Raw genomic sequence first — 20665 nt, 5'->3', positions numbered from 1 at the left:
GGAACCTATATGCTTCACATGATAGTAGGTGCAATGGTTTGATGTTGAAGACATAAAGGGGTGACAACAACTGCCAGAAGAAATGGGTTCTGAAGAGATGCACATCCACTTGGCTAGCTAAGAAGTACTTGGAGACCTTCAGAGCAGATGACAAGATGTCCCTTACAAACTTTGCTATGACTATTAAAAAAGATTGAAATCTGACACCATCTAGGAGCAAGCTTGCTAGAGCTAGAAGGCTGGCAATGAAATAGATACATGGGGATGAGGTTGAGTAGTACAACAAGTTGTGGGAGTAAGGGCAAGAGGTAAGGAGGTGCATTCCTGGCAGTACATTCTTCCTAAACCTGATTGGTCCAAGATTCAATACTTTGTATATGTCATTAGATGCATGCAAAAGGGGTTTCCTATCTGGTTGCAGACCACTTATATGCTTAGATGGTTGCACATAAAGACAAAGTTTGGTGGACAACTATTGACTGCAGTTGGGGTTGATCCTAATGATTGTATCTACCCAATTGCAATACGTGTTGTTGAGGTTGAGTGCTTGAGTTCATTGAAATGGTTTCTTCAAACATTGAAAGAAGATCTTGGCATTGATAACACTTGTCCACGAACTATCCTGACTGACAAATATAAGGTAATATAGTCTTCACTTCTGTCCCTTTTTATTGCAGCAGTGCATGTCTACAATACTAATTAATTCCCTAGTCTGCCTTGATAGGGTCTAATTCTAGTAGTGCAGCAAATCTTTCCTGATTATAAACATAGATTCTATGTGAGGCATCTTTACTCAAACTTTCAGTAATAGTTCAAAGGTGAGAACACGAAGAATCAACTTTGGGCTTGTGCAAGGTGTAGCTCAATTGTGGAGACATGAACATGGACCAAATGAGGGCTCTAAACTAGGAAGCATATGAGTGGTTGGGGAAAATGGCTCCAAATACATGGGTAAGAGCCTTTTTTAGCACATTTTCTAAGTGTGACATCCTGTTAAACAACAATTATGAAGTCTTTAATAACTACATCTTAGAAGCCAAAGAGATACCTATGCTAAGCATGCTGGAAATGATCAAGGGGCAGCTTAATTATGACTAGACATTACAATAAGAAGAAAGAGGTAGGTGAGGTTTGGACTAGCCTTATCTGTCTAGAGATTAGGAAGAATGCAGAGCTAGCAAAGGTATATTTCAGGTGTAGGAGAGGAACTTTCAGTACATTATGGACATTACAAGCAATACTTGTGACTGCAAAAGGTGGGATCTCACTAGTATCCCTTGCAACCAGGCCATTGCATGCTTAAGATATGAAAGGATAAGTCCAGACTCAGTGATCTCTCAATGCTACTCCATAGAGTGATACCTCAAAGAATATGGACATAACATCTAACCATGCAGAGATAAGAGTACTTGGGAAAAGATTAATGGACCAGAAGTGCTTCCTCCAGCATATGACAAGACCCACAATGTAAGGACCCTAACCTCGGGTTCCCTTATGCCTCCTGTATCAGTCCCTGGATCAAGTAGGTAATACGCATATAATTCAACAGAATGATATCAAATACATACTTCAAATAAAAATGATTACCTGAAGGGGGCAAAAGAGGGTCTTGTGGACAAGGATCCACGGTAGACAAGCCAGGTAGAAGAGCCTACAACGGAGTAAAGCAAAACAAATGGTGCAACCCAATACTACAAGCAACTTGGGTGCAGACGCAACCTTAGACTTCTTCTCTTTAACTTCATCTGGGTTAAGGTTGATCTCCATCTTAAAAATTTGAAAGCAACAAGACTAAGTACGAAAGGTACTCAACAAGTCCTATACTACTTCAAGGGGTTAACAGATGCATAAAGGATGATGCAAGGACAAGGCTTTATGGTTTAGTTTTAAGCGTAAATCAGTTTTATGCAGGTATCTAGTTATATATTCTCTACTGATAACTTTAAAATATTATAAACAAGGTAACAAAGTATATCTGAGGGTTTTCGGTCCTGGGAGGGTCTACACCTCACTCCATAGACCCTATCATTATATCTAATGTACCTATAGTACCACACAACTCCTAGCGAATTGAGCCAGTAATATCATCACATGGACATCTAGTCCACACACTCACTCATAAAGGATACTCGCACCTTAAGTCTAATCATTGAGGTTACTATTTTCGTAGCTCCATGATCGTGGACACAGCTATTCAAATAGATTTATACTCTGCATAGGTTGTATACTGTACCCACATGATATGCTCAGCCTCCAACCGTTACAAGCGAGGGAGCGAATCATACCGAGACACTTCAATCACCTTTCCTTACCAAACTTTTCTACAAGACACCCCAAGTACCAGAGACCTTGTACTGAATGCCAGATTGACTTTTGTCATCTCTCGAAACATCCAAACAGAGGACCATATAGTCACTTGACTCCTCGTTGCTCTTAGCCTCCTAGTATGATGCCCAATGCGATCGGGAGAAGAAAATTCAAGTCCTGCTATTCAGGATGCATGATTGCGCGTAATGGCTTAGCATGACAGCGCAATGATTCGGTTCTTATACGGCCGAGGTAGACATCTTCTATTGGCAATGAATACCAACAAATAACTCAAGCCCCCAAGTCCTCACCGTAGGACTACTCTACCTACCCCTGCCAAAAATTGTTTTCACCTATTTTACACACCACCCGCCATATTCCGCCCGAAATCAAGGATTCCATAACCACCAAAGAATCATGGTATACGAATTGAAATGTTTCAAATAGTGAAGCGACATCTCCGAAGAGATGTATTCCAAAGCGACATCTCCAAAGAGATGTACTCCATCCTAAGCATGCTATATATCAAGGCGTCGTCTGCTATTAATATAGATAACAACAGGTAATCCTATGGTGATATGTATTCTAACTGATGATATTTAAGGCATGGTAATTGTTCACTAGGATTTAACTACCGCAAGTACTTTAAATAGCGCAATACATAGCACATGCGATAATAAGTCATGTTTTAAGTTGATCAATTAGATTATTGAAAATATGGGCTCAACATGATCAAGGAGATATGACTTGCCTTGATGAAGGTCAATTCACAATTGGTCTTGTCATTTGAGTCTTCCGGGTTCTTCATCATTAGGTCCCGCCTTCAGTTCATTCCTCGCATCTTTGCTTAGATTCTTGACTTCAAGCCTACGTAGATTAACGATGAAAAGTGCACAACGACTAAGGAAAGTAACACTAGAACAGAACCAAAGGAACAAGTGAAAAAAACAACTGGGAAAACGACGAAAGCTAACCTAGCGAAAAGACGATCAAAAACTCTTAGCTAAGCGAAGCTGAGATATAGAGTCTAGCGAGGATTATCTAGCGAAGCTAGGTCAAGTTTTTAACTAGTTGTTTTTTATTAACTTGAGAGAAATCCTAATCAAGTTATTAATGATTAGGTGAGTGTTTATTAGCTTAACTTTCGAAAGGCGACCGTTAGGGTTTCTACATGTAGGTGAGTGCATGTGTACAAACATAAATATATGTGTGATACTTATGTCTATAAGTATGTGAGCATGTATACATATATGTAAGTATAACTCTTTGTGATCATATGCTCATAAGTGCTGATTAATTAATCTAAGCTATAACATTAATCTATGGTTATATATTATTTAAACTTAATTACTTAGTGTTAATTAAGTGCCACTCTAATTAAGATATAAACTATATCTATGGTAAAATCATGCATGCCATTAATTAACTAGGTTAATTTACTACATTAATCTAATTAATTAATTATTAAAAGGGTAATCAATATTTAATTACTAACGTTAAATTATTCTATTACATTCTAATGACATGTATTTATTTATTTAGCAGCTACATTGATTAATCTTATGACATTAATTATACTAAGATTAATCTTATAGATTAAAGCATGAATTAATAATCTATTCTAAACATTGATTAAAAGATTAATTGTTTAGTTATTCTAAAAACTATTCTTTAATTAACATAAGGATTAAACCTACACTTGGCTTAGGTTAACATATGTGACTAATTATGATTATAACCTAAACATGGTTGTAGAACTATCTAAACTCAGCTTTATTATATAAAAGAAGAAGCTATTTCTAATTAAATGTGGCGACACGAAAATAAATACTGATGAAGAAAATTAAACAAACTCTAAAAATTACAAGATTTGGCAGAGAGATAAATTACAATTTTAGAGGAATATTGGCGAAAAAATCATCAAAATTAGAGTTTAAATGGAGGAGGTATGGCGCTCAGAATATTTGTCAAAGGGAAAATCCTGAAAATTGAAAAAGAGCACTATGCTGCGGATTTGATCCATGAAGCTTGTGGACCGGTGGGGCTTGTGAGGGAGTTCACCATGGACCAGGACTGTGGATTGGGGCGGGTACTACATGGTGGATTTGGCTCATGGGCCGGTGAACCAGGGGGGCTTGTGTGGGTGGTCCACCGTGGACCACCAGGTTCAATGGCCGGCCAGATGACATGTGGGATCCACGCGTTGGGATAAGGCCGACTAGCTTTGTGTGGTTAGAAAATTCTACAGGACCCTGTCCAGAAAGACCCTCGCAAGACCCTATCCATGCCATCCATCCCATGATCTAATGGCTGGACTGAAGAGGAGAGAGATAAAGTGGACACATGTCATCACAGGGGATAGGGTTTTTTGTAGGACCGGATCCTATAGAATTTGCTTCCCTTTGTGTTGGCGTGAGTCGCTCGAAGAGAGAGAGAGAGAGAGAGAGAGAGAGAGAGAGAGAGAGAGAGAGAGAGAGAGAGAACTGGAGAGAGGGGGGGGGAGATCGAAGGGAGAGTGGTGGGGAGGGGGCCAGAGAGGGGTGAGTCGGCTAGGGTGAGGTTCATTGGTGGCAGTTTTCGTGGCAGTGCCATCGGGACAGCGCGAGGGTGGGGAAGGCCGCATGACGACTGGAGGAAAAGAGGCTGGGGAGGAAGGAGATCCTAGCGGGGTGGCCTCGACCGAACACGGCGATGGATAGGAGAACATTGGCAGAAGGAGACTGGACCTGGGTGGCCGGGATGGTGCGGCGTGGCCTCATATGAGAGGCGCAGTGTGGCGCATGTGGAACGCTCGATGACAGTGCGTAGGTAGAGTAGCGGTGCGGCAGTGCGAGACAACGGTTGTGCGCACAGGAGAGCAGTGCATCGGCTCAAGGCTAGGTGGTTGTGCGTGCCTGGGCAGCATGGTGGCCGAGCGCCCCATTGACCAAGCATGACTGAGCGGTGCAGAAGCCAACACAATGCGACAGAAAGGGCCAACAATGCGATGGCACGCGGGACGCAATTGTGCGCACATGCAGCATGGGTGGATGACGCGTGGGCGGTGTGGGTTGGAGTGAGCCGGTGTGCTTGTGTGTTCTGGGGTTGTGATGCTACGGTGTGTGGTGATATTTTGTAGGGAGGAAGAGGGAGGAGAGAGGAGGTGAATAAATTGGGTTTGGCTTCCCTGTGAAAGATCAGTGGAGGCGGTGTGAATGGGAGAGTAAAGTGGCGGTGTGGTGAGCTGAGAGAGGACTTTTGGTGAATGAACAGTAACCATCGTGGGCTGTGGACAGAGAGCGGAGAGAGAGAAAAGATGAATAGGTGCTTCTGCTCTGTTTGGAGAGGGAAAAGAGGAAGGCAAAGTTGCCTTTGCTGCTTCAGTGAAAGATCAAGGGGAGAGAGATATGAGAAGAAAATTGAGATGACAATTTAAAATGTATGTATCTGAATTTGAACTTGAATGTATGATGATTGAATGAATGTATTTGAATTCAAAATGGATTTATAGCAATTCAAATTGGATAATTTGAATTTGAGTTTGATTGGGGAATTCAAATTGTATTTGAATCTGAAATGGTCATTATGTTAGAACGATGATTTGAAATACGAGATTTAAACTTGAAACAAGATTCGAATCGGATTGAAATGAGGTTGTGTCACGTCTCGAAACCGTAATCACGTAATTAAGCATACTCATGCTTCTTAAGAATTATGTTTAATTTTGTGTAATTTTTTTTGGAACGCTAGAGCATTTAGTTTAGACTCAATCGGTTGAGAGTAAGTAATTAGAGAGAGAAAAGAAATGAATTTACAGTTAAAACAGACTTATTCTCTAATATGTGGACCCCACTTGGTGGGCCAACCACCCCACTCTCTTGGGCAGCAGCCCACCTACCCCCCCTCTCTCTCCCTCGCTCCCACCCTGGCTCCCTCTCCTCTCCAACCGGCCAAGCCAAATGAGCCCTTCCCTCTCTCAAGCACTCTCTCATTCTCCCTAAAATTCCACCTCAAGAGAAGGAATTAAGGTATGCATGTGTTATTAATGCGATCTTTAGCTCCTAAGCTCCTCATCCATCCAATTCATTTTTGTTTTCCCAAAGGATTCGAGTCGGTTCTGATGTCTTTTAGTGTTCTTGGTTGAAGCACAAGGAGTACCGGCGTTCTTCCTCTTCCTGAGCTTTTCCACCTTCCACCGACGGTCACCAACCTCGGCAAAGCATCTTGGGTGAGTCTCCTAGGCTCCCATTGCAAGGATTCACATTCAAATACGAAATAGATAACGATTTGAAAGAGTCTGGAATCGAACAGAATTTTAGATTGATTCAAAAAGAATATTTGAAGTTGGATCCAAAATTGAGTTTGGCATTAATTCAAATAGGGGTATTTAAATTAGGGAAAAGATTTGAACTTGAAGTCTCGGGATTTTAGAGAGGTTTGAATTCAAAAGAATTGAATTTGATTGGATTTCCATTGAATTGAAACTAAGAATTAGATTTGTATTTGGGAGACATTCAAATTCAAAACTCTACTCAAAGAACCATGAAAACAAAGTAAATCAAAATGCATATGATTCAAATTATTGAAGGGATTAATTTATAAATTAATTTGGTGCTCTCTGGAATACTTAGTCAAAATAATATATTTGAATATATACACACAAGTATATTTACAGTTAAATATATACTTCCTTGATTTTATGTGGTTTAAATAATTAGAAAATTTTATAGTAAATTTCAAAACCTACAACTATTCTGATATATGTTGTAGAAAACTACAACTTCTAGTACCCATTTTAAAAACCTACAACTATTTTGACACATGTTACAAAAAACTACAATTTTCTCACCGTGGGCCCACCTGTCATCCTCTATGGCATGTAATAGGAGGATTAATCATGAGCCCATTTGTTGCCAGAGGATGACAGGTGGGCCCACGGTGAGAAAGTTTTAGTTTTTTACGACATGTGTCAAAATAGTTGTAGGTTTTTGAAATGAGCACTAGAAGTTGTAGTTTTTTGCAACATGTGTTAAAATAGTTGTAAATTTTTTAAATTTACTCAATTTTTTAAAAAGGAGTGAATTTTGCTATTTTGTAAAATGTTAAAATTTAGGATGTTACACACAGTGTCAAGCCATGGGATAATTACGAATTGCAGATATTGTAGAGGTAGTGGCCACAACAGTGTAGGCTGTGATTTGAAGAAAGTTGGTATGAGGCCAAAGTTACAACCACATAGGAGAGCTGCACATGTCAGTGAAGAAGTTCAAGATGATGAGGAACCTGTTATCACCTAGGTAACAAACTTACTTCTTTTCTTTGTGTTTGTTCAATGCTTAGTACCAAACAATAATGTTGTTATAGGAGCCAATAATATCTCAACCTCCAACAAGATAACTATTGTCTCAACTAAGCAACAACATGCTATCTGAGATGCAAGGACAAGTAATACAACTACTGCATGAATACACCCAATTCACACTTATGCACAATTGTAACTGTTTGAACACATAGATCTTGCAGGCATCACAGAGTACCAGAATGGGGATGGTGACCTGTGCCAGATTTTGTTTTCATCATGACTAATCGATCATCAGCCGGACCTATGCCACCTACAACTGCATCGAAGGAGGGAAAGCCAGGGTTGCCAAGCGCAAGGCTGGAGTTGCACCACCTAAGAAGACTGCAACTATCAAGAAGAAGAAATGAGTTGCTTCTGAATTTGGGTGGTCAACATTTTGTGCAACGCTTTTGCTCTTTTGTGTAGTGCTTTTGCTCTTTTGGTACCAACAAACTTCTCTGGCTGCTTGATATGTAATAGGCTATGTCAGTTAGCAAAGTTATAGTTTAGTTAAGTAAAGTAGGTCAAGTGTTGCAGATGGATGATCTGAAATCAAGTTTTAGGATTCAGAATATGTACAATATACTCTATGCAAATAAGTAAAATTTCTACCTTTTGAGACATTATGCACACTTTATTATCTGTTTACTATGTGTTATTCATTCCAGATCAATTGGAACATATGATTGCAGGCAACTTGGATTGCATTTCAGTTCAAAACACCAGATACATGCGTTTCAGTTCAAAACGCCAGATACATGCATTTCAAAACACTTAATCAACAACAACTACCATTGCCATTGCTACTTCAGTTCTTTAGCTGAAGGCAAACCAACAGCACCAAACCAAACAGCAATAGCACACACACAACTCAATTGCCCTCAGAATCCATGCAATTTCCTTTCCTAAACCTAACAGTACCATTGCTATGGCTATCAAAGCTGACAGTTCTTCTTCATTTCTTCCCCTTTCTTCTTTTGCAACGAAATTGAAATGTTTCCTCTGATCAACAAGTTTTGGCCCATGAAATGGCTCTGTCATCGGAGCCTGCCGATGACCACCACAAGCATTTGCAGTACCACCAGCATCACCATCAACCTCCCCAATCACCTTTAGGTACTTAAAGTAGTCCTCTTCCCAAAGCCAATACCCATCCCTCTACACAAAATGCAAGGAAGCTCAAACCCAATAATACACGATGCTCAAAACCAACTTCAATTCGATGGCAAATGAATTAACCTTGTGATTTGGGCAAGTGTAGAAGATTCAGCCCTGATTCAAATCAGTGTCCACCACTAGCTCCACCACCTTCCTCCAACCGCATGAAGGAAAAAAGATAGTGGGGGAGATTTGCCTTGCCCATATGCCTAACGGACGAGCTCGAATCCACGGCCATGGTGTCAATCTTAATTGGGACGAAGGCGACGGTGGCGGTATGGCAGGAGGCGACGGGTGAGAGGGTGAGTGAGAGAGTGATAGTGGGGATTAGGTTAGAGTATTGTGCAGAAGCCAAATATTTGAAGGGCTCTTGTACAAATTGTATTTCCCTCCCCTGACGCCAAAACTCCCGCAATTGTATGTGGAAGCCACGTTGGCATGGCCACATCGGCTCCTAGAGCCCTGCGAAGGGGTATGGACCTGCAATGCATCACTTAAAAAGTTTGACAGCCCAGAACTGCAAAAAAAAGAGAGGATATGGACCTATATGACACAACGTGACAAGTTCATAGGCCGACAATGTATTTTACTCTTTTTCAAACTTTAAATGTATGTTTCTCTCAAATCATGTGTATGTTTCAAATCCGTTTGAACGAGAGGCTCTTCCTCCTCTTCCTCCTTTCCTCTTCTTCTTCCCCCTTCTCCTTCTCTTCTTCTTGTCTTCTTTCTCTTGCATGCCCAAAAATTATTTTGGGGGCGGAGGGGGGTGGCTTGTATTTTTCTAGAGTTCCACAGTTCGAATATAGTTTTTCAATAATTCAATATACTGTCTCAATGATTTAGAATTGTTGAGCATGTTCTTGCAAATTATTGAATTAGGTTTTATAGATTGTTGAACCAAGTCTTTTAATTTAAGCAAGGCATACAGAGGATAGAAAATATATATAGATCTAATCACTTGGATCAATTTAGCATTTACCTAAAAATAACAAAAAGGAAAAAACATATGAAAATTATGGAGGCATAAAAGCACCTGACCCATACGTAGCATAACACTTGCCACTTTGCTTGAATCCAGACCCAGTGATGCATGGCACCAAGGACATAGAATTTTCTTCCGTTGTACGATAGTTCTTTCCCTACATTTCACATATTACTACGAGGAAAAGATTAAACAGTATGTGGTACAGTGATAGTTAGATAAATACATGTGATTGTGCTGGTACATGACAATTAAGTTCCGTCACCAGAAATCTTGCCATCGCTAAGTTACTTTCAAGATTTCGATAAACAAAAGCACATTTTTTTTCTCTCAAACACAATATATATATGCTCATTTGATCAGTGCAATAATGCAATATAATAAAACTTTCAAAACCCTAAACAAACATGGAATTTGGAGAAGAAATATGCTTTTATAAGAATATCATTTGACCGAAACTTGCACTAATATTAAGACATCGGGCAACCAGGGTCTGCTTCGGTGCATGAACCATCAGGTAAGTCGGCCTTTGTTTTTGGCCTTGGGGCTTCTTTAAAGGGCAGAGAACAGTGATGTGTCCACCACTAACCCATGGAGATTATTCAAGCAGTTGACATATCTGCAGATTTGATTTGGTCTGATAAATATAAACCCTCAACATTCATGCATCATACTCTTATATTGTTTTAGTTTGTAAATACATATATCCTGCCGTCTGAGCGATATTTTTCTTTATTACATCTAGTTTAAGGTTTCTGATCTGACCGCACATGAACTCGAATTATAGTATTGCAAAGTTCAAATAAAAATTGTGCTTACATTCCTGTCACTCCATAAATTACTCCTGCCGGACATAAAAAACCGGAATGTCAATAGAGGCATCATCAGAAACTGTGCAAGTCATGCTGTATTAGGAACTGAGAGTCAATTTCCAGTTTACCTACCTACATCATTAGTTGTTAGTCAGGGTTGTTATCATGCTGACAAATCTGCTACCTTCAGTCGATCATAAAAGGGTGTGTCTAGTTCTACGGTGACTTGAGTTACCTGCTACTTGCAAGATTACTTGGTATTCGCAAGTTCAGAATTGACCTAAGTTTGAAATCTGGTTTAGTTTACTCATACTATTTATTAAGCTTGATTAATACGATATACCTGCTACTTAATTTTTGGAAGAAAAATGAAGTGACAAGTTGACAAAAGCTTACATGTCACTGAGTTAGACCAGCAGAACACTACAGTCTCGCCACTATGTTCATGATCTATGCATTTTTTTTTAGCAACTAGGCTGAAGAATAATTGCTCTGACCATGCATGATGTTCAGAAAAAATGAAGGAGAGGATATATAGAAATATTGCTCTGACCAATAATGTCAGACCTCTCTTTCGAATCATCTTGTGTAACTTATACCAGTCTCTAGACCAGTAGCTGGTACGCACATATTTCTAACAGAAGTAACAGAAGTAGACATCATAGTATACATCGATTAAAGTACGATATTAGATACAATACATAGTTTATTATAATAAAAACTCATAGGCATAATTAAACAAAGCCTCACAGCACAATAGAAATAACGCAAAAGCGACCCCAAGCCCTATAGGCAGCTTGAGTGCGGATGAAACCCAACTTATCTATTCTTCATCTTCATCTTCGATGAAATCAGCCTCTGAATCATCTGAATTCACATACAGTAAGAGTGAGTACATAATGTACTCAGCAAGCCCTATCTTAAGGGGAGACATTAGATGTATAAAGGTAGATCAAGGATAAGCTTATAGAGTCTTTAGGTTTTGCAAAAAGCTAGTTTCGATGCAAGGTTCAATTTGCAAGGTCTATCTTAAAACATTTTTGAGGGAATACATAAGTTGAGTTTATGGGGTTGTTAGCCCTCGAGGAGATACTTCCATCCTGTCAGTTCCCACACTTTTTTTGCCAGTGGACACACAGTCCAAGATACTCCAGTCACATAGCCACACTTTTTGAAAGCACGGGCACACTGCCCACTCACACACCAAGAAGGTACTCATGCCATAAAGCTAATCATTGTGATCGAACCATAGCATATCCTTGACCGAGAACACGGCTATCCAGATAGGTTTAACATTTTGCAGAGACTGTACACTTTACTCACAAGATATGCATAGACTCCAACCCTAGCAACTGGTGGAACTGTCATAACGAGATGCAACGTCCTTACAACATCGCCACAATATCCACTCACGGGGCACTAAGATACCGGAGGCCTTAGAATATTCACGGGAAGTACCACTTAGCAATCCCAAGCCTCTGACATAGCCTTAATAACATCACCAGCTGAACCTTGCGTTACGCACTACCCAAGTCTTCTCCTGGTCCCCGTTGTCACTACCGGCCTCCGAGTGGGCACCGAACTAAGTTGAAAGGGTTAGGTTAAGTCCTGCCTATTCAGGTCATGTGGTTATACGATTAAATACTAGGTAGGATGTCACAGTGAACTGATCCTTATACGACCGAGGCAAATATCTCCCAGCAAGAACACCACAAAGGCGAACCTTACTCTAAGGCAATTCCCATCTTTATGGGGTACCTTACTCACCCTCGTCAAAAACACACTAGAGTTTTCATGAACACATCTTACACACCCCAAGCACACAACACTTTATACTTTTTGAAAGACATGATTAACATATGTAATTATCCCGGTTCTTTCATTTGAGTAAATCAATCCTAAGCATGTTAGTAAACAAGCATTCATCCAAACAATCATTATAGTTGATGTTGGAGACCTTCTAGGGTTCCAATGGAATAAAGGTGACAATATCAAAGTATGGCATAAATAAGCTAGGTCATAACTACATTAGCATATTTTTTTAAAATTACAGTTATTAACTTAAGCATGTATATCCCTATAATTTGAAATAATGGCTCTATGGGCTGTGTTTGAAAACATAGGATCGACATGATCAACGGTGTGGGACTTGCTTTCGTTGAAGTCCTCATCCGCTCCTTTGTCAAACTCTGCATCCTCTGGGTCTTCCTCTAACGTGCCTTCCTCTAACAAATGCAACAACGGCAAAAGCGCACGTACAACCAATCAATCAAATAATTATATTAAAAACAAATTAAATTACAAAAATTATGAAATTTACATGATTAGGTAGATCTCAAATTTAAATGAATATCGATGGAAGAATCGTCGAAACGGAGTTAGGACGGACAAGAAACGGACTTTAGAAGTTTTATCGAGAGAGAAAATTATAAAAAAGAAAAATGATATTCTTAGAATATTCCTCGGCTTGGCTCCGGTGAAAGGGCTCGGCTTGGCTCGGCCGGGCAGCTCAGCTCAAGAGATAAGGAGGAGGGGCGGCTCTGTCCCGATCAGGTGGAGAGAGTGAGAGAGAGAGAGGGAGGGAGGAGGCGATGGGGGTGGTGGACGGCGGGCGCGCCGGTGACGGAGGGCGACGGTGGGCTCCGGTGCCTGATGGAACGGAGCAAGGATGGTCAGATCTACACGATGGTGGAGGTGATTCACGGAGTGGCTAAGGTACATGGCTCGGATTTGGGGAATTTGAAGGCTTCGAGTGAGAAGGGAGGAGAGGGGTGGTAGTGGAGCTCACCGACGGTGGTGGCGCTCCGGCCTCATGTGGCAGCGGCGGTAGTGCTCAGAGAAGGAGTGAGGGAGGCGGTGGAGGTGAGAGAGATGGTGCGGTGCGGAGGGAGGAGAAAGATGGTACTGTTCATCTTTATAGGGGGCGACAGTATGGGCACGACGACGGTGAGGGGCGCGAGGCGAGACGCGGGGCTCGAGGGAGCGCGGGGCGCGAGGATGGTTGTGACACGCGATGATGGGAGGTGCAGCATGGCGTAGAGAAGTGAGCGACCTCGGATCACGGGTATGTGAGAGATAAGTTTTCAAGATTTTTTTTATCTGGAAGAATACGGGTGTGATAAATAATCATCAAGATACTCTACACAAGTCAACGTCTCAAAAGCAGGAGATGGAACCAATTAACTAAGTGTTTTCCCAAGTCATTGTTCAGTTATATTCCTTTTTCTTTTGTGAAAAGTCAATCAGTTCCAAAATATTCAGAACAGAAGCAACCCCAGAGCTCTGCAATGCCTCCATTTGTCAACGTCTGCACTTTGCAGGGCCAAATGGTACCCTATAAATACCTTGGGAGTTCTTGACCTCAAGAACACACAAGCAATTTCTCTCTAGCCTCTCTCTAATCTCCTTCTAGCATCTCTGTAGTCTCTACTCACCTAAGCAGCCAAGTCTCTCAATTCAATCTCATCACCTCCAAGTGCATTGCTACAGCAAGAGAAGCATGGCAAGAAATAGTTTCCTGCCATTCGCCATCCTTAGTAGCTTCTTCTCCGTCGTCACTGGCCAACTCCAGACACTGCCGGCAGCGGCTAGTGGCCTTCCTGCTGATCTGTTCGGCATAGGTATCGCGTCGAGGATCCGAACAGACCGCAACTCGACGGCGAAGGCCTCGACGGACTTTGGCCGCATGGTCGAGGCCGCGCCGGAGGCCGTCCTCCACCCGGCCACGCCAACCGACATCGCTGAGCTCATCCGGTTCTCGGCCTCCTCGCCGGTGCCGTTCCCCGTGGCGCCGCGAGGGCAGGGCCACTCCTGGCGCGGCCAGTCGCTCGCCCCGGGCGGCGTGGTCGTCGACATGCGCTCGCTGGGGCGCGGTCACCGCGCGCGCATCAACGTGTCCGCGGCCGGCGCGGAGCCGTACGTCGACGCCGGCGGCGAGCAGCTGTGGATCGACGTCCTCCGCGCGACGCTGAAACACGGCCTCGCTCCGCGCGCGTGGACGGACTACCTTCGCCTCACCGTGGGCGGCACGCTCTCCAACGCCGGCATCGGCGGGCAGGCGTTCCGGCACGGCCCGCAGATCGCCAACGTGCACGAACTCGACGTTGTCACCGGTATCGTCACCTCACTCCAGCTCGGCTCGGCTCGGCTTGGCTTTGTTCACTAATGCTCAACAGTAATACCAAGTGCTAATGATCAATTAGGGAACTAATCAGGAGTAATAAACACATCTTAATGATTAATTATCGATGATGCAGGAACGGGTGAGATGGTGACATGCTCCCGGGACAAGAACTCGGACCTGTTCATGGCGGCTCTGGGCGGATTGGGTCAATTCGGGGTCATAACCCGGGCCCGGATCCAGCTCGAACCGGCCCCAACGCGTGTGCGTTGGGTCCGACTCGCCTACTCGGACGTGGTCACATTCACCAAGGACCAAGAGCTTCTCGTAACAGTAACAGATGGGGCTAGCGAAACCGGGTTCGACTACGTGGAAGGTCAAGTCCAGCTCAACCGGTCCTTGGCCGAAGGTCCCAAGTCAACGCCATTCTTCTCTGGCTCCGATCTCAATAGGCTCGCCGGGCTCGCTTCGCGGACTGGGTCCGGCGCAATCTACTACATTGAAGGCGCCATGTACTACGATGAGGACACCGCTACATCTGTGGACCAGGTAGGAATTACAACCAAATTCAGTTGTGTTGCTACGATAAACATACCGTTTTTTTGATGAAAAGGTCTCAAATTAATCTGGTTGCTTGCAGAAAATGGAGGCATTGCTAGAGCAACTAAGCTTCGAGCCGGGGTTTGTGTTCACCAAGGACGTGACGTACGTGCAGTTCCTCGACCGCGTGAGGCAAGAGGAGAGGCTGCTCCGGTCAGCCGGCGTGTGGGAAGTGCGGCACCCATGGCTGAACCTCTTCATCCCCGGGTCACGCATCCTCGACTTCGACACCGGTGTATTCAAGGGCCTCCTCAGGGACGGCAGCCCGGCCGGGGTCATCCTCATGTACCCCATGAACAAGGACAGGTGGGACAGCCGGATGACGGCGGTGACCCCGACCGCCGGCGAGGACGTGTTCTACGCCGTGGGGCTGCTCTGGTCGGCGTTGTCCGTGGACGATGCGCAGCGGCTAGAGAGGGACAACGAGTCGGTGCTGGCCTTCTGTGATCAGGCAGCCATCGGATGCAAGCAGTACCTGCCGCACCACACGTCTCAAGAAGGGTGGCGGCAACATTTCGGGGCCAAGTGGGGCAGGATCGCCGAGCTGAAGGCAACGTATGATCCTCACGCGATACTGTCGCCGGGGCAGAGGATTTTCCCATCGGCAGCGGAGGCCGTTGGCATTGCGTCTGCGTGATTGGCCTTTTTTTGGCAATCCTGAAGCAGAGGGAAATGATCTTCGCATGTAGAAGTAGAACGTATACGATAGGTGTTTCATAGGTAGGAGTCCATCTCCGCATTCTTCCTCCGGTTATAAATATATATCAGTTTAGAAAAAATTCGATTAAGCTTTTAAAATTTTAACTAACAATAGCTTTTAGAATGTTTAGTTTGAAAACCTTAAAATCATATATGTAGATTTTTTAAATGCTTTCATAATATTATAAATTCATTAGATTTTATAAATATACTCTAATAAAAAATATTTATCAAAGGTATGTATTGAAAACGTGTGTTATTTAAAACAATATATATATATGACCTAATAGAGTCATTTTTTGACTTGTTAGGCCAACTCCAGTGGAGTCGGATTCGTGTGCTACAATGCCTGACACAACATCGTGCGTCCCGCAAACGAGCTCCAACAGACTACTTTTTTACTGCTACAATGTTACATATTTCCTCTCCTGTCCGCATATTTGTCGATTCTCTCTCACATCTCTATCACTATTCATAAAGGATGATTGTAGGCCATAGAAAGAGAGTAATAGAGACCCTGTCTATAGCCCACTCGGGCAATTTTGGCCCAATTCTCATCCGGTTTTTAGACCATTGGATCATCTTCTAGTGTTTAGATCCAACGACTGTCCACTTTCTTCTTCCTCTTGTCTTCTTCTTCCTTCCCCGACCTCCTCTCGATCTCTCCCACCATCGGCGAGCTCACCCCCGCCCCACCCTCCTACCGCGTCTCTGATGGCTCCCTGCCATCGGACCCGCCTCCACCGCCTGCTCCCTCGCTAACCCCTCTCATTTTGATGCCCCGATCATCGACCCTTTACATCGAGTGTCCTCCACCACCCCGGCTAGCGATGCTCTTGTCGTCTCGCCGCACCGCCCACCAACCACCTCCACCGTCGGGCCAGCCTCCCTCTCCAACAACTCCTTCTAAGCCTGAGAATCACAAAACCCTAGATCTCTAACCCCAACCTCGACTCGCCGGAGTAACTCACCGTTGCCGAAGAAGAAGGAAGGGGGAACCACAAAACCCTAGATTCCTAATCCTAACCCTAACTCGCCAGAGTAACTCACCATTGCCGGTGAAGAAGGAAGGAGCTGGTCTCAGCTCAAATCTTGAAGCACATCGGGCGGTGTAGAATTTGGGCGTTAGAGGAGAGAGAAATGCCTGATAGATTTGAGAAATCCTAATAATAAAAGGTAGAAAATAGTAACTACTGGAGATGTAAAAAATAGAAAATATTTTAATAGTATTATAGATAATAAAATTTTAAAATACCTACTGAAAATGACCTTAGGTGTAGAAGCCAACCAGCGTTTGCCGGAATGCTGAAACGCTGATTGGAAGGACACGCAATTGTAGGTTGACTCGATTATTCTACCTTTATTTTTTTTAAGAACACAATTGCAGAAAACTTGTACGGGAATGCTGATCCAAAGAGGAGGCAATGAGGCATTCTAGTTGTGGTTGCCCCCATTTCGAGTTTTCCTTCTCTTTACTAAATGATTTTCGTTAGAAATTTACTATAGAGTTTATACGGATGTATAAATGTAACACAATAATGCAAATGAAAAAATTGAAGTTTCTTAAACCTAAACAAACATGAGACCGGGAAAACGAATCTGCTTTGTTAAGCATACAATTTTTTTCTGACAAACAACATCCACTGCAACCGTTGACCAAGCTTGCACTAAATAAGACTAGGAAAGACATCGGTGAGGTGTCCACCACCAACTAGTGGAGACTATTTAAGCAGTTTTCTCATAAATATAGTTCTTAACATTCATGCATACTCCCAGTTTATAATCTTACATTATTTAAGTTCAGTTAAACCTTACATATCCTGATATTGTTCTCTATACCTAGTTTAAGTCTCTAATCTTTTTTCTGAGTGATATCTTTCTTTATACCTAGTTTAATTCAGTTTCTATTCTGACCTCACATGAACTCAAATTACTGAGATTCCATTCCGGATAATCTAATCAAGTATTCCTGCCGGACATCAACAAAACGAAACGTCAGTAGAGATAACATCATGAATATTGCAAGTCATCCTGTATTAGAAACTATGGGTCTGTTTGGTTGCCACCCTCAACCGAGTTGCCTGGCCTCCTGAGCCCATGCCTGCGAGGTGCCAGAAGCTTGTTTGGTTGCAACCCTGCGATTTTTGCCTGATGCCATTTGCCTGGGAGCAGCTGCCAGACTCAGGCACACAAAATCAAACACCTGAGCTCGATGCGCCTACCTGCCTCAGTATAATCATCTCTCGTGTAAAAAGCAAACACTTTGCCCTCCTCAATTCCTTTCCCCTCCTCATCTGTTGCGTAGGGTTCTCATGAGAGGAGAAAAATCCCACAAATCCGGTCCATGGGGGCGATGGCTGCAGACGAGATTTCACTCTGGCATGTAGATCTGGAGGTTAGCTGCTTCTTTCATCGCTGAAATCCAGTGGTAGCTACTCCTATTGTTCCTCTCGTTCTTTTCCTCTTCCTAGATCCTGCCTCATTCAGCAAATTGGACTTCACCAAAGCTTTGTTTGCAACAATCTGGTGCAGCTAGGTGAGAACAAGATCCCCTTTTGTAGTCTTGTTTCCCCTTGCTTTAGTTCCTTACAAATCAAGATCTGTACAGACTATGCATGCGCAGGTGGCTTAGTATTAGAGCAGAGTATGCATGCAGGTGTTTAGTACTAATAAAACATCTTGATCTAGCATTGTAGAACTATGCTTTTTGAGTTTGCAACTTGGTTACATTTCATAATCTTTGTCATGGTTTTGATTTCAGATAAGTTAATAGAAAATACTAATGTCTCAATAGTTTAAAGTGTGATGAAACTCTATGTTATCCTTTCTAAAATGAGTTTCTTATTTATTTCTATCATCTAATTCTCAAATGGATGTAGAACATGCTAATCATATTATACAACAACGAACTCAAACTTTAGGTGTTCTAGCTGTTGTATTGGCTATTATCTGATGGTGACGACGTATGCCTAATCGTAGTAGATGGTCTCCAAGGAAATATGCTCCGTTGGTGGATAGGGATTTGGTAAGAAAAACAAAGTTAGATGAGTTGTACAAAAGTACCGATACAAATTGTATCAATCAGCTCAGGATGAGGAAAGATGTGTTTTGGAAGCTTTCCTCACAATTACGTGATGCTAGTCTACTATGTGACACAATGCATGTCTCGATTGAAGAACATTTAGCTATGTTCTTGCACACAGTTGGCGACAATTTGAGAAATCGTGTGATTGGATTGCTTGTCAAGAGATCTAGTGAAATAGTTAGTCGATACTTCAACGAGATCTTGAAAGCTTTATGCTATCTCGCCAAGGATATGATAAAGCTTAGGTTTGTAGAGACCCATGCAAAGATAACTAGAAGCCCCGGGCGATTCTACCCCTATTTTAAGGTATCTCTTGTTACATTTGTTTTATATTCTAATTCTCATCCCTAAGTCATTTGAATAGTAACAACTTTTTCCATAGGATTGCATCGGGGCACTTGACGGCACCCACATCCTTGCATTTATCCATGATAACATAGTTAACATGTTTAGAGGCCATAAGTCCTATGCAACTCAAAATGTGCTCGTTGTCGTAGATTTTGATTTGAGGTTTACCTATGTGCTTGCTAGATGAGAGGGTTTGGCGCATGACTCGGTAGTGCTCAAGGCTGCCCTCAAAAGATAAAATGGAATTCCAATGCCTAAAGGTGTGCAAAAAGTCCTAGTGGTTTGAGCTGTTCAATTTTGTTTGATAGGGCAATAAACATATTCACCTCATGTGCAGGCAAATACTACTTAGTTGATGCCGGTTATGCAACAAGACCTGGTATACTACCACCATATAGAGGTGTTCGGTACCACTTGAAGGAGTGTGAAGGAGGGAGAGAACCACACACACCACAAGAGTTGTTCAATCACAGGTATTGCTCACTTTGCACAACTGTTGAGCGAGCATTTGGAACCTTAAAGAATCATTTTAAAATTCTTGCAGGCAAGATGTTCTTCCTGTATAAAGTCCAAGTCAAGATTGTGATATCATGTTATGTGCTACACAATTGGATCCTTGATAATGGTCTTGACAACATCGTATATGATGAAGCTCATTGGTATAGTTCATTGCCTAGGTCATCTAGATTAGCTTCAGTCAAGGAGATGAGAATAGGCAATGGGGGGCAAAACGGGATCATCTAGCTGACTTGATGTGGAGGGAACGCTAATATTCTCTTTGTTCTAATTTGTAAAATTAATTCAGCATGTGTATGCCACCATTCTCTTGTGTTGTATGACATGTAAGACTTATGCTTCAGTTAACCATGATACTTACCTATTTGTTGGTTCCCTATTTGTGTTATTGCTTTTCTAGTATAAGCACAAACTTGAGTTGTAATATATTATACAATCAAAATTGACTCCATTTCTTCTTATTTCTCATACTTAAATACTTCACACTTCTACCATAAAAAATGAACAAATGCAAAAGGAGTAACCTCACCACATTTCTAACAAATGGTGAGTGGAACATCAGGCCAATCACAAGCCAAACATTGTCTGGCTACCTTATCTACTCAGGCATCATTTCAGGGTATCAACCAAACACTGCCTTGCATTTGAGAGGTGCGCAATGTCAAGCAAATTCAGACTACCTGAGGCATGAAAAATGCTCAGATATATGGCTGAGGGC

At 42.4% G+C, this 20665-nt stretch overlaps 1 protein-coding gene and 1 long non-coding RNA gene across 3 annotated transcripts; both read left to right on the top strand.

The window, feature by feature from the left end:
• Positions 1-13982: 13982 nt before the first annotated feature.
• Positions 13983-16045, top strand: LOC133920652 (cytokinin dehydrogenase 7-like). The gene is made up of 3 exons (XM_062365250.1): positions 13983-14691; positions 14836-15248; positions 15340-16045. The coding sequence occupies exons 1-3, from the start codon at positions 14079-14081 to the stop codon at positions 15934-15936; spliced, it is 1623 nt and encodes a 540-aa protein (XP_062221234.1). The 5' UTR covers positions 13983-14078; the 3' UTR covers positions 15937-16045.
• A 2105-nt stretch (positions 16046-18150) lies between these two features.
• Positions 18151-20318, top strand: LOC133920650 (uncharacterized). Of its 2 annotated transcripts, XR_009910153.1 has the most exons (4): positions 18151-18534; positions 19581-19691; positions 19769-19904; positions 19976-20318. It is a non-coding gene; the product is annotated as an uncharacterized LOC133920650 (long non-coding RNA). The 2 variants fall into 2 exon arrangements; XR_009910152.1 differs by having other exon boundaries at positions 18151-19691.
• Positions 20319-20665: the final 347 nt, after the last annotated feature.

The sequence above is a fragment of the Phragmites australis genome, chromosome 6 (assembly GCF_958298935.1).
Source record: "Phragmites australis chromosome 6, lpPhrAust1.1, whole genome shotgun sequence".
Taxonomy (NCBI): domain Eukaryota; kingdom Viridiplantae; phylum Streptophyta; class Magnoliopsida; order Poales; family Poaceae; genus Phragmites; species Phragmites australis.
Note: the sequence above shows the minus strand (reverse complement) of the source record. Positions and strands in the feature narration are given on the sequence as shown.

Coding starts and splice junctions, on each gene's coding strand:
- LOC133920652 (XM_062365250.1), top strand. CDS start 14,079: ATGGCAAGAAATAGTTTCCTGCCATTCGCCATCCTTAGTAGCTTCTTC. Junction 14,692..14,835: donor CGAACTCGACGTTGTCACCG/GTATCGTCACCT, acceptor TCGATGATGCAG/GAACGGGTGAGATGGTGACA. Junction 15,249..15,339: donor CCGCTACATCTGTGGACCAG/GTAGGAATTACA, acceptor GGTTGCTTGCAG/AAAATGGAGGCATTGCTAGA.